This window comes from Oncorhynchus keta, chromosome 33 (genome assembly GCF_023373465.1).
Source record: "Oncorhynchus keta strain PuntledgeMale-10-30-2019 chromosome 33, Oket_V2, whole genome shotgun sequence".
In the NCBI taxonomy this organism is placed as follows: Eukaryota; Metazoa; Chordata; class Actinopteri; order Salmoniformes; family Salmonidae; genus Oncorhynchus; species Oncorhynchus keta.
The window spans coordinates 19,187,159-19,199,779 of NC_068453.1; the positions used below are offsets into that span (position 1 = coordinate 19,187,159).

At 42.4% G+C, this 12,621-nt stretch overlaps 1 protein-coding gene across 1 annotated transcript; it reads right to left on the reverse strand.

The window, feature by feature from the left end:
• Window positions 1-3,587: 3,587 nt before the first annotated feature.
• LOC118366340 (kelch-like protein 42) lies at window positions 3,588-7,157 on the reverse strand. The gene is made up of 3 exons (XM_035748923.2): window positions 5,895-7,157; window positions 5,549-5,742; window positions 3,588-5,370 (listed from the first exon to the last, which is right to left on the reverse strand). Exons 1-3 carry the CDS (start codon window positions 6,656-6,658, stop codon window positions 4,919-4,921), a joined length of 1,410 nt encoding a protein of 469 aa, XP_035604816.2. The 5' UTR covers window positions 6,659-7,157; the 3' UTR covers window positions 3,588-4,918.
• Between the last annotated feature and the right edge of the window lie 5,464 nt (window positions 7,158-12,621).

Sequence of the window (12,621 nt, forward strand, 5' to 3'; positions counted from 1 at the left end):
TCTCTCTCTCTCTCTCTCTCTCTCTCTCTCTCTCTCTCTCTCTCTCTGATTCTGTCTCTTCCTCTCATTGCTGCTCTCTGGAGGAGTATATACCCACCCCTGTCCCTCCCCTCAAGCCCTCTTTCCTTCACACACACTGACACACACACACACACACACACACACACACACACACACACACACACACACACACACACACACACACACACACACACACACACACACACACACACACACACACACACACACACACACACACACACACACACACACACACACCACATATAGATATGTACACACACACACATCTGGCCTAGTTTCAAAACACGACACCCACATGTTCTCGGTTAATGCCCCGTAGTGGGGGGACACACTTTGAAGTAGAAAAGCACCCTAGCTGCCTTCTTATTACCTCCCTACCCTCCACACACAGAGCTGGAATACCTTTCTGCCCTGGCTGACGTACAGAACATGCTGAGTCATGCTGCTATAGAACATCAGAGATGATCACATCAGACGCTTACTACCTGAATAGATACATAAACATCAGATTCTCTCCCCTTGGATTTATTTGAGCCTTTCCCCTGAATGTCCTTCAGCTGTGCACCGAGCCACATCTAAAGCACATCAGAGATGTAACATGTTATAATGCCGTCAACCAATAGAGATTCTAACTCCTGTACAGTGGTAGTTCTATGTGATGGATAACACATTGAGGGATCCACTCTGTCAGCTATATGTGTATTTAGCTGAGTTCTAACCAGTTGTCATTTGGTTCCCCTGGGTTTTCAGTGGTTCCGGCACCTATGCTACGGTTGTGTCTGTGATTGGTGTCTGTGATTGATGTGTGTGATTGGTGTGGTTGCCCCAGCATTGATCTCCACTCAATCAAGCCCCATGAATAAATGAACAGGCTCCAGCATGAGATTCACAAACCCCTTCAGTTCAGACCCCCCTATTTATATAAGTATAACCTCATGTATATATAATTATCAAAAGGGAAAAAAATAAATCCCTCAATGACCATCGGTGTAATAGAACCTATTAAAAGGGTCATATATATTTTGCAACTCATTGCTTTTGACCTTGGGCTAAGCAGGTTAAGTCATAAACAACATTTCTCTGGTGCTGCAAGAATGCATGTAGCCTAACGCAATACGTGTACATTTACTCATGCCTCACATGTTTCATGTACTCAACATTTACATGTCAAACAGAGTATAATGTCCTTAAAATGTCTCCGTGCACAGAATATTGTTTTCACACATGCAATTAACCTGTTTACCAGTGTTTATTTAGGGGGCTGTTGGACTTCCCAAGGTGATTGATTGGAAATGGACTATTGAAAATCTAAATACTCAGACAGGGATATACTGCCACCTTCTGGTGATATTTTTCTTTAACCCTGGTGGATTGTTTCTTGGGGTTTTTGTCGAAGATGTGCACTCTCACACACCACAATTTGCATAGCTGACATTAAAAGGTTGTATTTTTGCTTTGGCACCAGTCTGGGTTTGCTCTCTTGCCAACTCCTTATGGAATTATCTACAATGCCAAAAAGCATAAACAAATCTGAGACCAGGCTAGTTTTGTTTATGTCGTTTAAGAGAAATGTAATCTAAATCGGTGTGTTTGGTGGGGGTTGCAAAATGCTTTGGTGTAGAATAGTAAACATAGTTGCACAAATGTTGTAGATTCAAATCTCAAAGGAAGCAGACAAATTCCAGATGTTTTAATGGCCACTATTTTAGAATTCTACTAATGTGCAGGGCCATTCCACTATAGAATTCAGAATCATTTCCAAATGATTGTTTCCATAGAGACATTACAAACCCAGTGTATAAAAAATATTGTTTTAATTCAAATAAGTGTTGATTCACTGCAAGACATGGAGGTGGTTCAGCCCTATGCAGAGAAATATCTTATGAAGCTGACATTCTACGCAGAAGACGATCCTGCCTTCAATTTAGGTAAATATTGTTTTTTTATGTAAATTGTGAAATAGCCACCAATTTATTATTATTTGTCAGAGTTATTTCAAACTATTTCATAGTTCCGTTCTTTGTTTCATGATTGGGCAGATTTCATGAAGGAAACATACTCCAACTCAACATACACAGTGACAGTGCGATTGACCAATACAGAGGAGAAGCCTCTGACACAGCAGAACCTGCAGTGTGTGGCCCTCAGCATCCCAGACCTCCACTACCGTCTCACAGGCCATCCTTATGCCCTGGGTCTCCTCCACCTTGCCTACCTCCAGACAGACCCTCTACCCCTGGACTATAGCCCTCCAGCTAGACCAACCCTGTATCCCAGAAAGCAGACATGGGACAGAGTCTCTCTGGAACATTCCACTATTCCCCTGACCAATGTGTCTCTTCCTGAGGGCCAGTTCCATGGCGCTCAAGGGGATAGCGAGAGCAGCAGTATCACTGACTGGTTCCTCTGTGACGGGTCCTTTGTGCCAGACTTCCCAGGGAAGGAGTGGACCTCTGTGAACTATGGAGGCCTAGAGTTAATAAGGGCTTTCTCCCCAATCAGACAGACTGATGATGCAGCTGATATACTGGGAAGGTGTAATATCACCGATTACACTGCTTACGAGCAGTTTGTCTTCTCTGTCGATGTGGACATCCTCAAGGCAAAACATCCTTCAGGAACAGAGGAATCTAGTCCTGCCTCCAAAATGTTAGAAGAGAATAGTTTAGAAAGAGAGGAGGCTAGTCTCACTTCCAAAAGGGAAGAGGGGAATAGTTTTGTAAAAGAGGTCACTCGTTTGGACGACAAATGGGACAAGGGGAATAGTTTAGAGAGAATGCCAGTTCCGCCTACACATGGGAAGAGGTGAATAATTTAGACAGAGAGGAAACTAGTTCCACCAACGAATGGGAAGAGCAGAATAGTTTAGGAAGAGAGGACCCTAGTCCCACCTACAAAAGAAAAGACAGCAATAGTTCAGGAAGAGGCCACTAGTTTTGCCTACAAATGTGAAGAGAGGAATAATTTAGGAATAGAGGAAGCTAGTTCGGCTTACAAAGGGAAAGAGGGGAATCATTTAGGAATAGAGGAAGCTAGTTCAGCTTACAAAGGGAAAGAGGGGAATCATTTAGGAATAGAGGAAGCTAGTTCGGCTTACAAAGGGAAAGAGGGGAATCATTTAGGAATAGAGGAAGCTAGTTCGGCTTACAAAGGGAAAGAGGGGAATCATTTAGGAATAGAGGAAGCTAGTTCGGCTTACAAAGGGAAAGAGGGGAATCATTTAGGAATAGAGGAAGCTAGTTCAGCTTACAAAGGGAAAGAGGGGAATCATTTAGGAGAAAGGCTGTTAGTTCCCCCTATATAAAAAAAAGAGAGGACAAAGTACTTGGATGTACAGAAGCAAGGACTAAACCGAAGACAGGGATGAAAGATAACTAAATGATCCTTAAGGCCTTAATATGGCCAGACTATGAAAGTTTAGATGTGATTCAAAGTATTTTATGTAGCTTCACTTGCAGATGAAAAGGCAAAGCCTCCTACTTCCAAAAAGGCATAATCACTGAATGCGTGGATTCAATGTTTTGACAATTAAACAGAACACCTACTCCCTGAATATTTTCTTTATTCTTCTAAGTCAAAGTCCAAGGCATCTGTCAGAACAAAACCAGAGGTGACAAAACAATACACAGTACATTCATCAAACTCCAACAAATCTTTAGAAGCCAAACAACATAGTTGTATTATCAGCAGAAAGACTGTTCATACAAGCCATCTCCACAGAAAAGGTTTGTAATCCCCTTTAATTAAAGGTAGACTCAGCAAAGTTACGTTGCCGAAAACAGCGCCGGAGATATTGAGATGAGCGACAGTCACACAGAGTATCTGTGCACGGGTTCGCGTCACCCTGTTCTCAGCGTGGTAGCCAGGGCACCAAAATAGCTGAGAAGTCGAGCCTCACGCTCCTACGCTTCTTAGTTGTGGAAATTGACCCACTATGTTGTTTACTTTTCTGCTTCATATCGCTGAGTCTACCTTTAAACCAAAACTACATTCTCATTGTCTTTCATCAATTTGTCCTTAACGTACCCTAATGAAAGCCCTTTCCTGATAATTCAACAGGGAAATGGGAGGGGAAAAAACACAGTTTTGGTTGGTCACTTACAATTCAACTCTTGTTCATCTTTACAAAATCCCCCCAGGTGAGGGAGAAGGCACGTTCTTTATCCATTTCATTGAACTGTACTGCTGCTGAGCTTAGCATTTGTTTTCTAAACAATGTTCGTAAGTTAAATCAAGTCAATTAATTACTCAATTTCATCCATTCATGATTCTACCATTTTTTTTTCACACTGAAGAGTTCAAATATTTGTTTTAGTTACAGTATTAATTGTGGTCCGGCATCAGCTTAGCATTTTATTTCAGTTCTTCAATCTCCCATGCAAAACCGGCAGTGTAAAACCAAAGCCACTTCTTGGCTACAAACTTTCTTCAATATCCAATATGACATGTATTACATCTATTAGTAATTTGCATTAGCGTTTAAGTTTTTTTAATGTGCAGTGTAAACAATAGGGAATGTTCTATATGATTCAAGTCTACTTCTAATCAAAGAATCCGAAAATGGATCTCGATAGTAGGCCAATGCTGCTATGCTAACATAGACATTGACCTGCAACGCGTGACTGTTGCTTTGCCTGTACTTTAAGGTTTAAATAATGTAACAAGTCTGTGTCTTTCTATATTTTGCCCCACCAACAGGGATGTGGCCACACTGTGTCCTACTGCAGCCATCTACAGCTCTACCGTTACCACTTCTCTTCATGGGAGCTATGTAGCCGCAGCACGCACAAACAAGCCTCTTGTGGCATATGATGTAGTCTCTGGACTGTACGACCACTGCCATCAACTAAACATCCTTACATTCCATCCGCAACGCTCACAGAACGTTGGGCAGATAGAGGGAGCAGAGTAGCATATTCTGTCCCAGCGCGGGGAAGCGTCTGAAGGCCTCCCAGGCGTCTGAGAAGATGTTGTACTTGAGGAAGACGCGGTGCTCCAGGCTGGTGGGCAGGCTGACGTCGCGCGACATAATATAGACCCCGTCGTTGTGCAGTGTACACGTGAGGTTCAGGCCCGACTTGGAGGTGTTGTCCTTCAGGTGGAGCCACTCCCCGGTGGTCACGTTGTAAGACTGCACTGTCAGCATGTCCTCCGTCTGGCTGGCCCGCCGCCCCGGACCTGGCTCCAGCTCGTGGGTGTACCCCCCCACCAGGTAGATGGTATCTTCCACCGAGAGCATCTGCTGCTTACGCACGTGGGCCGAGCAGGAGCGGAACACTGTCCAACTGTCAGAGGTGGGGCAGTAGCGGAGTACACTGGTATTCCTGTCTAATAGATACAGAGAAAAAAAAAACAGCATTTGTTAAAATAATTTAATAACCAGTTGATATAAATGAACAAGCACTATTTGTGTAGCCTACAGTTCTGTATGTCTGCTGTGTGTATACATTGGACATTTTAGAAAATGTTCTCACTTCTGCTGGGAATGAAAATCACCCCCACTAACCTCTGGCAGTATATCCTCCCATGACGTAGATCATGCCCTGGCACTCGCAGGCAGAGAACTCTGCCAGGGGGTCGGGTAGTGACGACACACAGGTCCACCAGTCCTGCTCAGGGCTGTAGCACTCCACAGTGCCCTGACACTGGCCTCCCACTGCATACAGCTTCCCTCGTACCGCCAGCAGCTTGAAGTTGGACCTGACCGGAGGAGAGATGGATATACAACAACATTACAGGAAGGAGACATACTGTAGCCTATGTAGTTTGCTGGTTCAGCATCAAAACAGATTGAAGATCAAGACATCGACAGACTGCATAGAGATCTATTCATATAGCTGACCTGTACTGACCTCTTCTGGTTCAGGGGGGCTACCTGGTTCCATTCATTTCTACAGGGGTTGTAACAGTGTGCCGCTGAGATCTCCTGGCTGGTCATTCTGTACCCACCGACAATGAACAGGTAGTTGTCCAACACGGCCGAGCCGTAGCCTCTCACATTGACCATGTCAGAGGGCAGGTTGTTAGCGAGCGGCTTCCAACGCTGCTCTACTTCCCCATACCTCAGCATGGACCAGGGCTCATCCTGGTCTGGTAGGTCCAGAGCCAGACAAGTGAAGAGTCCGATAGCCACCAGAGTGGCCGTGCCTTTCATACGCATCTCTCTAACCTGGTTGCGCAGGGCAGCAGGTAAGTCGCTGAACTCTGGTCTCCGCAGCATCGGGTGGTAGTGACAGCTCATATATCTGAGACAAGCGTTGTGTAGATCATGAGTTCCATATACCTCAGATAGGCTGTATAGTTCCACACAATTCTCTTGTCGAATTTCAGACGAAAGGAGTTTTAGGATAGAGGTGACTTGCAAAAAAGATGCAGTCTCAATCAGGTCTTCCAGGGTCTCGTTGACTACTTTCACTTTGGAGGTGTTGATAAACTCCAGGACCAGCTCGAGCCCTGGCACACTCAGCCCCTGCAGTTGCACTGAATCCTCTCTGGACTCGCGCATCCCAGAGCTGTACAGTGCACGGAAGTAGTCGCTTTTTTCTATCAACTTGCCTTTGTTGACGTTGTACGTTTTGTCATCCATGACAATTACGATTATTTGTTCGGATGACATGTTTAGTGGTTGTGTTAGCTTGATAATGTTGTCAAGTGATCTGTTTAGTTGACTGTCCTCTTCCGGCCTCGATCTGTTAATGACTTGCCTGTCAGTTTACATTTCTCAGGCGCAGGGGTGGTCTGCAACTCTAGTCGCACCGCAGTCACCAGGCCTATATATGGTAATATTCAGCCCATACGTCTGGATGATGCCTGGATCATTTCAACTCAGCTGTGAGTGTGCTAGCTAGCTAGCAAGAGTGACTTGGAAATCTAGCTAGCCTCTTTATCTTTCAAAAACAGCGGGTATTATCTCGACGTACATCCAAAGAAGATGTTTTGCTGGACCATGTGGTCATTTGTAAGATGTATATACTGGATAACACACTTTATTTGCATTGTCGAGATAATCTGCAGAAAGCTGCAGTTGGTTTTTGAGGAGAAATTGGCCAGCGTATTTCCTGTTTTGATCCTGTGGGTTGCGTCACTTGCTTGCTCAACCGGAAACCACTGTTTTCTTCTTCGTGTAAAGACAATGCCATGCAGATTGGTACAAGATGTGTTGCTGCCACCAGCTGGCTTGGGGTATAGGTTTGAACATCTTGAACATCATTTGAACATCTTGGCCACGTTCTGTTATAATCTCCACCCGGCACAGCCAGAAGAGGACTGGCCACCCCACATATACTCTCTCTAATTCTCTCTTTCTTTCTCTCTCTCGGAGGACCTGAGCCCTAGGACCGTGCCCCAGGACTACCTGACATGATGGCTCCTTGCTGTCCCCAGTCCACCTGACTGTGCTGCTGCTCCAGTTTCAACTGTTCTGCCTTATTATTATTCGACCATGCTGGTCATTTATGAACATTTGAACATCTTGGTCATGTTCTGTTATAATCTCTACCCGGCACAGCCAGAAGAGGACTGGCCACCCCACATAGCCCGGTTCCTCTCTAGGTTTCTTCCTAGGTTTTGGCCTTTCTAGGGAGTTTTTCCTAGCCACCGTGCTTTTACACCTGCATTGTTTGCTGTTTGGGGTTTTAGGTTGGGTTTCTGTACAGCACTTTGAGATATCAGCTGATGTACGAAGGGCTATATAAATAAATTTGATTTGATTTGATTTGATATAGGTGCAAGCCACCCGTAGTGCATGTTCCTATATTTTGCTTCACCAACTTTTCATGGAACCAGGTACATTAAAACCAACCGTTTCCAACTATCAACATAAACTTGCAATGAAGTAAGACTGTGTAAGGGCGGCAGGTAGTATATATTTGAATCTCAATTTAACAGTAGAGTAGTAGGAAGCTGAATCTGTATCAAAAAACACTCATCGAGGGAGGACAAGTCTAGATAATGGCTGATAGCTCTCTTCAAGAATGCAGATGGCCATGTATAGGGGCAGGCAACGTGTGTGTGTGTGTGTGTGTGTGTGTGTGTGTGTGTGTGTGTGTGTGTGTGTGTGTGTGTGTGTGTGTGTGTGTGTGTGTGTGTGTGTGTGTGTGTGTGTGTGTGTGTGTGTGTGTGTGTGTGTGTGTGTGTGTGTGTGTGTTGGTAGGAGGGGGGTTGGGTGATGACACGACACTATTGCAGACCCCACTACTTAGACTCTTAGACTGGGACTACCAGCAGATATTCACCCCTGCAACGGGTCTACCCTATATGGGACCTATGAGCTGGACTGTCAGGTGTCCATACGTTGTGGACACTGCCCCAGAACTGTGGTTTGCTGCACCTCTACAGACAACCATCTGGCACCTCCTTCTCATGTACCAAAGCAGATCAATTGTATTCCTATGCATACATGTTTCCAGGGTGAGGGTATATTACTGGTAACTTTAGTTTACCAGTAAACTACCAGAATTTTGGTAACTTTCAAGGATTTCATGTCATTTATCAAAGGACATCTAGTGGCCCTTTTGGGTACTTCAGATTATCACAGGCATCTAATTATATCTAGACCTCTGTGTGGCCTTATCACATGTAAAATATATAAAATAATAAAATAAGAGCATTTTTTTTTTACCATAAACTCAGTCAATACCATTGGTCTTTATATAAGGGTTTCAGCACAAAATATGCTTTATATATATTTTTTTACACACTCATTTATTTTACTATGTCAATATATCTGTGTTGTTAGTGTTTTGCCACCAAACTGGTGGCAATTGTGAAAAAAATCAATAGTTGAAAGAGTTGCAGAGTTAATAACAAATGATGCCTAGTATTTCCCCAGTCATTTTGTATTCTACTTCATTGATGTCTCATCTTGCATCTGGCACAACTCCTCTTGAGAATCAGGACAGGCCTACAAATGGTTTAGTGTGGTTGTTAGCTGACAAGTCAGCAGCTCAGTATCTTTCTGGTGGTTCATTTAAAGTGGTGTGTGGTGCCAGGGTCTGCTGCTTGACCCAATGCTTGACCCATCTGTCTGCCTATTCAGCCTCCCCATTTTGACCAACATTCACCCCATTCCATGTTATTGGACTGCTGTAAGATTTTTTAATGTTCGCCTAATCATTTATGGAAATAAACGGTAATATATTTTAACAGTGGCCACTATTGGTAATAGGTCTATACACAGATGGTGGACCTAATAACAAAACAAATTGTTCTTGCTGTCAATTAGACCGAGGTAAAGTTGGTTTTATATTCACATGTTCAGACTTTCATTAGACATTCAAGAGACATTCAACAGACATTAGTCAAAATTAATTTAAAATGGTAAAAATCAATAACTATTTCATCGATTGTCACAGAAACATACAAAAATAGATAGTTTATTCTATGAATATCTAGCATACTTTTACAATATTTGTTTTGAATAAAAATTCCAGTTTTGATTTGATGGAAATACATAAAATCTTTCAAATGCAATTTAAAGCGGCATAAATCAATAACTAATTCACCGTTTGTCACAGAAACATCAAACTAGATATGATTTATTCTATAAATATCTAGCATACTTTTGCAACTTTTGTTTGAAGTAAAAATTCCAGTTTTGATTTGATAGAGGGCATGTAGTCTGTCTTGAGGGCGTGTGGTAAAAGTTCTAACGAGTCTGTTATACCCTATTAGAAGGGGCCTGGCGTAAAATTCTGCATCTTCAGTCATATTAAATTAGATTACAGGAAAAAACTATGGGATGAAGGGGTCAGGCCTGACTAACAAAGAAGACAGGTGGATGGATCAAGAGGACCAAGACAACCAAGAGGGTCAACATGGGCATCTCCACAGTGGAGATAAGGAAAACTAAGAGTTCAAAAGTTTGGGGTCACTTAATAATGTAATTGTTTTTGAAAGAAAAGCTATTTTTTTGTACATTTAAAATAACATAAAATTGATCAGAAATACAGTGTAGACTTTGTTAATGTTGTAAATGACTATTATAGCTGGAAACTGCAGATTTTTTATGGAACGTCTACATAGGCGTACAGAGGTCCATTATCAGCAACCATCACTCCTTTGTTCCAATGGCACGTTGTGTTAGCTAATCCAAGTTTATAATTTTAAAAGGCTAATTGATCATTAGAAAACCCTTTTGCAATTATGTTAGCACAGCTGAAAACTGTTGTCCTGATTAAAGACGCAATAAAACTGGCCTTCTTTAGACTAGTTGAGTATCTGGAGCATCAGCATTTGTGAGTTCGATTACAGGCTCAAAATGGCCAGAAACAAAAAACTTTCTTCTGAAACTCATCAGTCTATTCTTGTTCTGAGAAATAAAGGCTATTCCATGAGTGAAATTGACAAGAAACTGAAGATCTCGCACACTGCTGTGTACTACTACCTTCACAGAACAGCGCAAACTGACTCTAACCAAGAAAGGTCTTCTCTCTACTACCGCATGGAAAGCGGTGCCGGAGTGCCAAGTCTAGGACAAAAAGGCTTCTCAACAGTTTTTACCCCCAATCCATAAGACTCCTGAACACTATTTGCATTGTGTGCCCAGCCCCCAACCCCTCTTTTACGCTGCTGCTACTCTCTGTTTATCTTATATGCATAGTCACTTTAACTATACATTCATGTACATACTACCTAAATGGCCCGACCAACCAGTGCTCCCGCACATTGGCTAACCAGGCTATCTGCATTGTGTCCCATCACCCGCCAACCCCTCTTTTTACGCTTCTGCTACTCTCTGTTCATCATATATGCACAGTCACTTTAACGATACCTACATGTACATACAATAAGCCTGACTAACAGGTGTCTATATATAGCCTTGCTACTCTTTTTTCAAATGTCTTTTTACTGTTGTTTTATTTCTTTACTTACCTACACACACACATACCTTTTTTTCCCGCACCATTGGTTAGAGCCTGTAAGTAAGCTTTTCAATGTAATGTCCACACCTGTTGTATTCGGCGCACGTGACAAATCAACTTTTTTCAGAAATAGCATTTTTCCTCAAGACCATGGTGTATACCTCTGGCCCTTCTTTGGACACCTCCAGACAAGCTTCAATGCCATACAACTTCTCTTTCCGTGGCCTCCAACTGCTCTTAAATGCAAGTAAAACTAAATGCATGCTCTTCAACCGATCGCTGCCCGCACCTGCCTGCCCGTCCAGCATCACTACTCTGGACGGCTCTGACTTAGAATATGTGGACATCTACAAATACCTAGGTGTCTGGTTAGACTGTAAACTCTCCTTCCAGACTCATATCAAACATCTCCAATCCAAAATTAAATCTAGAATCGACTTTCTATTTTGCAACAAAGCATCCTTCACTCATGCTGCCAAACATACCTTCGTAAAACTGACTATCCTACCGATCCTTGACTTCGGCGATGTCATTTACAAAATAACCTCCAACACTCTACTCAGCAAATTGGATACAGTCTATCACAGTGCCATCCGTTTGGTCACCAAAGCCCCATATACTACCCACCACTGCGACCTGTATGCTCTCGTTGGCTGGCTCTCGCTTCATATTTGTCGCCAAATCCACAGGCTCCAGGTCATCTATAAGTCTTTGCTAGGTAAAGCCCCGCCTTATCTCAGCTCACTGGTCACCATAGCAGCAACCACCCGTAGCATGCGCTCCAGCAGGTATATCTCACTGGTCACCTCCAAAGCCAATTCCTCCTTTGGCCGCCTCTCCTTCCAGTTCTCTGCTGTCAATGACTGGAACGAATTTTAAAAATCACTGAAGCTGGAGACTCATATCTCCCTCACTAACTTTAAGCATCAGCTGTCAGAGCAGCTCACAGATCACTGCACCTGTACATAGTCCATCTGTAAATAGCCCATCCAACTACCTCATTGACAAACTGTTATTATTATTTTTTTGCTCCTTTGCACCAAAGTATCCCTACTTGCACATTCATCTTCTGCACATCTATCACTCCAGTCTCTATCACTCAGGTGTTAAATTGCTAAATTGTAATTATTTTGCCACTATGGTCTATTTATTGCCTTACCTCATTTATCTTACCTAATTTGCACACACTGTGTATAGACTTTTTTCTATTGTGTTATTGACTGTATGTTTTGTTTATTCCTTGTGTAACTCTGTGTTGTTGTTTGTGTCACACTGCTTTGCTTTATCTTGGCCAGGTCTCAGAAGTAAATGAGAACTTGTTCTCAACTAGCATACCTTGTTAAATAAAGGTGAAATAAATACAAATTATTAAAAAACAAAGGTTGTAAAAGTATGCTAGACATACATAGAATAAATCATTCTGAGTTAGATTTTTCTGTCATAATCAGTGAAAACGTTATTGATATATATTGGTCTAAATGGCATTTTAGAGATGTTATGCATTTCTATCAAATCAGAACTGGAATGTTTACTCAAAGCTAAGGTTGTAAAAGTATACTAGACATTTATAGAATAAATCAAACCTAGTTTGATGATTCTGTGACAAACAGTGATTTAGTTATTGATTTAAACCACTTTAAATGGCATTATATATTTCTATCAAATCAAAACTGGAATCAAAACTGGAATTTTCCAACAAAAGAAAGATGTAATAGTA

Coding starts and splice junctions, on each gene's coding strand:
- LOC118366340 (XM_035748923.2), bottom strand. CDS start 6,658: ATGTCATCCGAACAAATAATCGTAATTGTCATGGATGACAAAACGTAC. Junction 5,743..5,894: donor GCCCCCCTGAACCAGAAGAG/GTCAGTACAGGT, acceptor TCCTCCGGTCAG/GTCCAACTTCAAGCTGCTGG. Junction 5,371..5,548: donor GGGAGGATATACTGCCAGAG/GTTAGTGGGGGT, acceptor TGTATCTATTAG/ACAGGAATACCAGTGTACTC.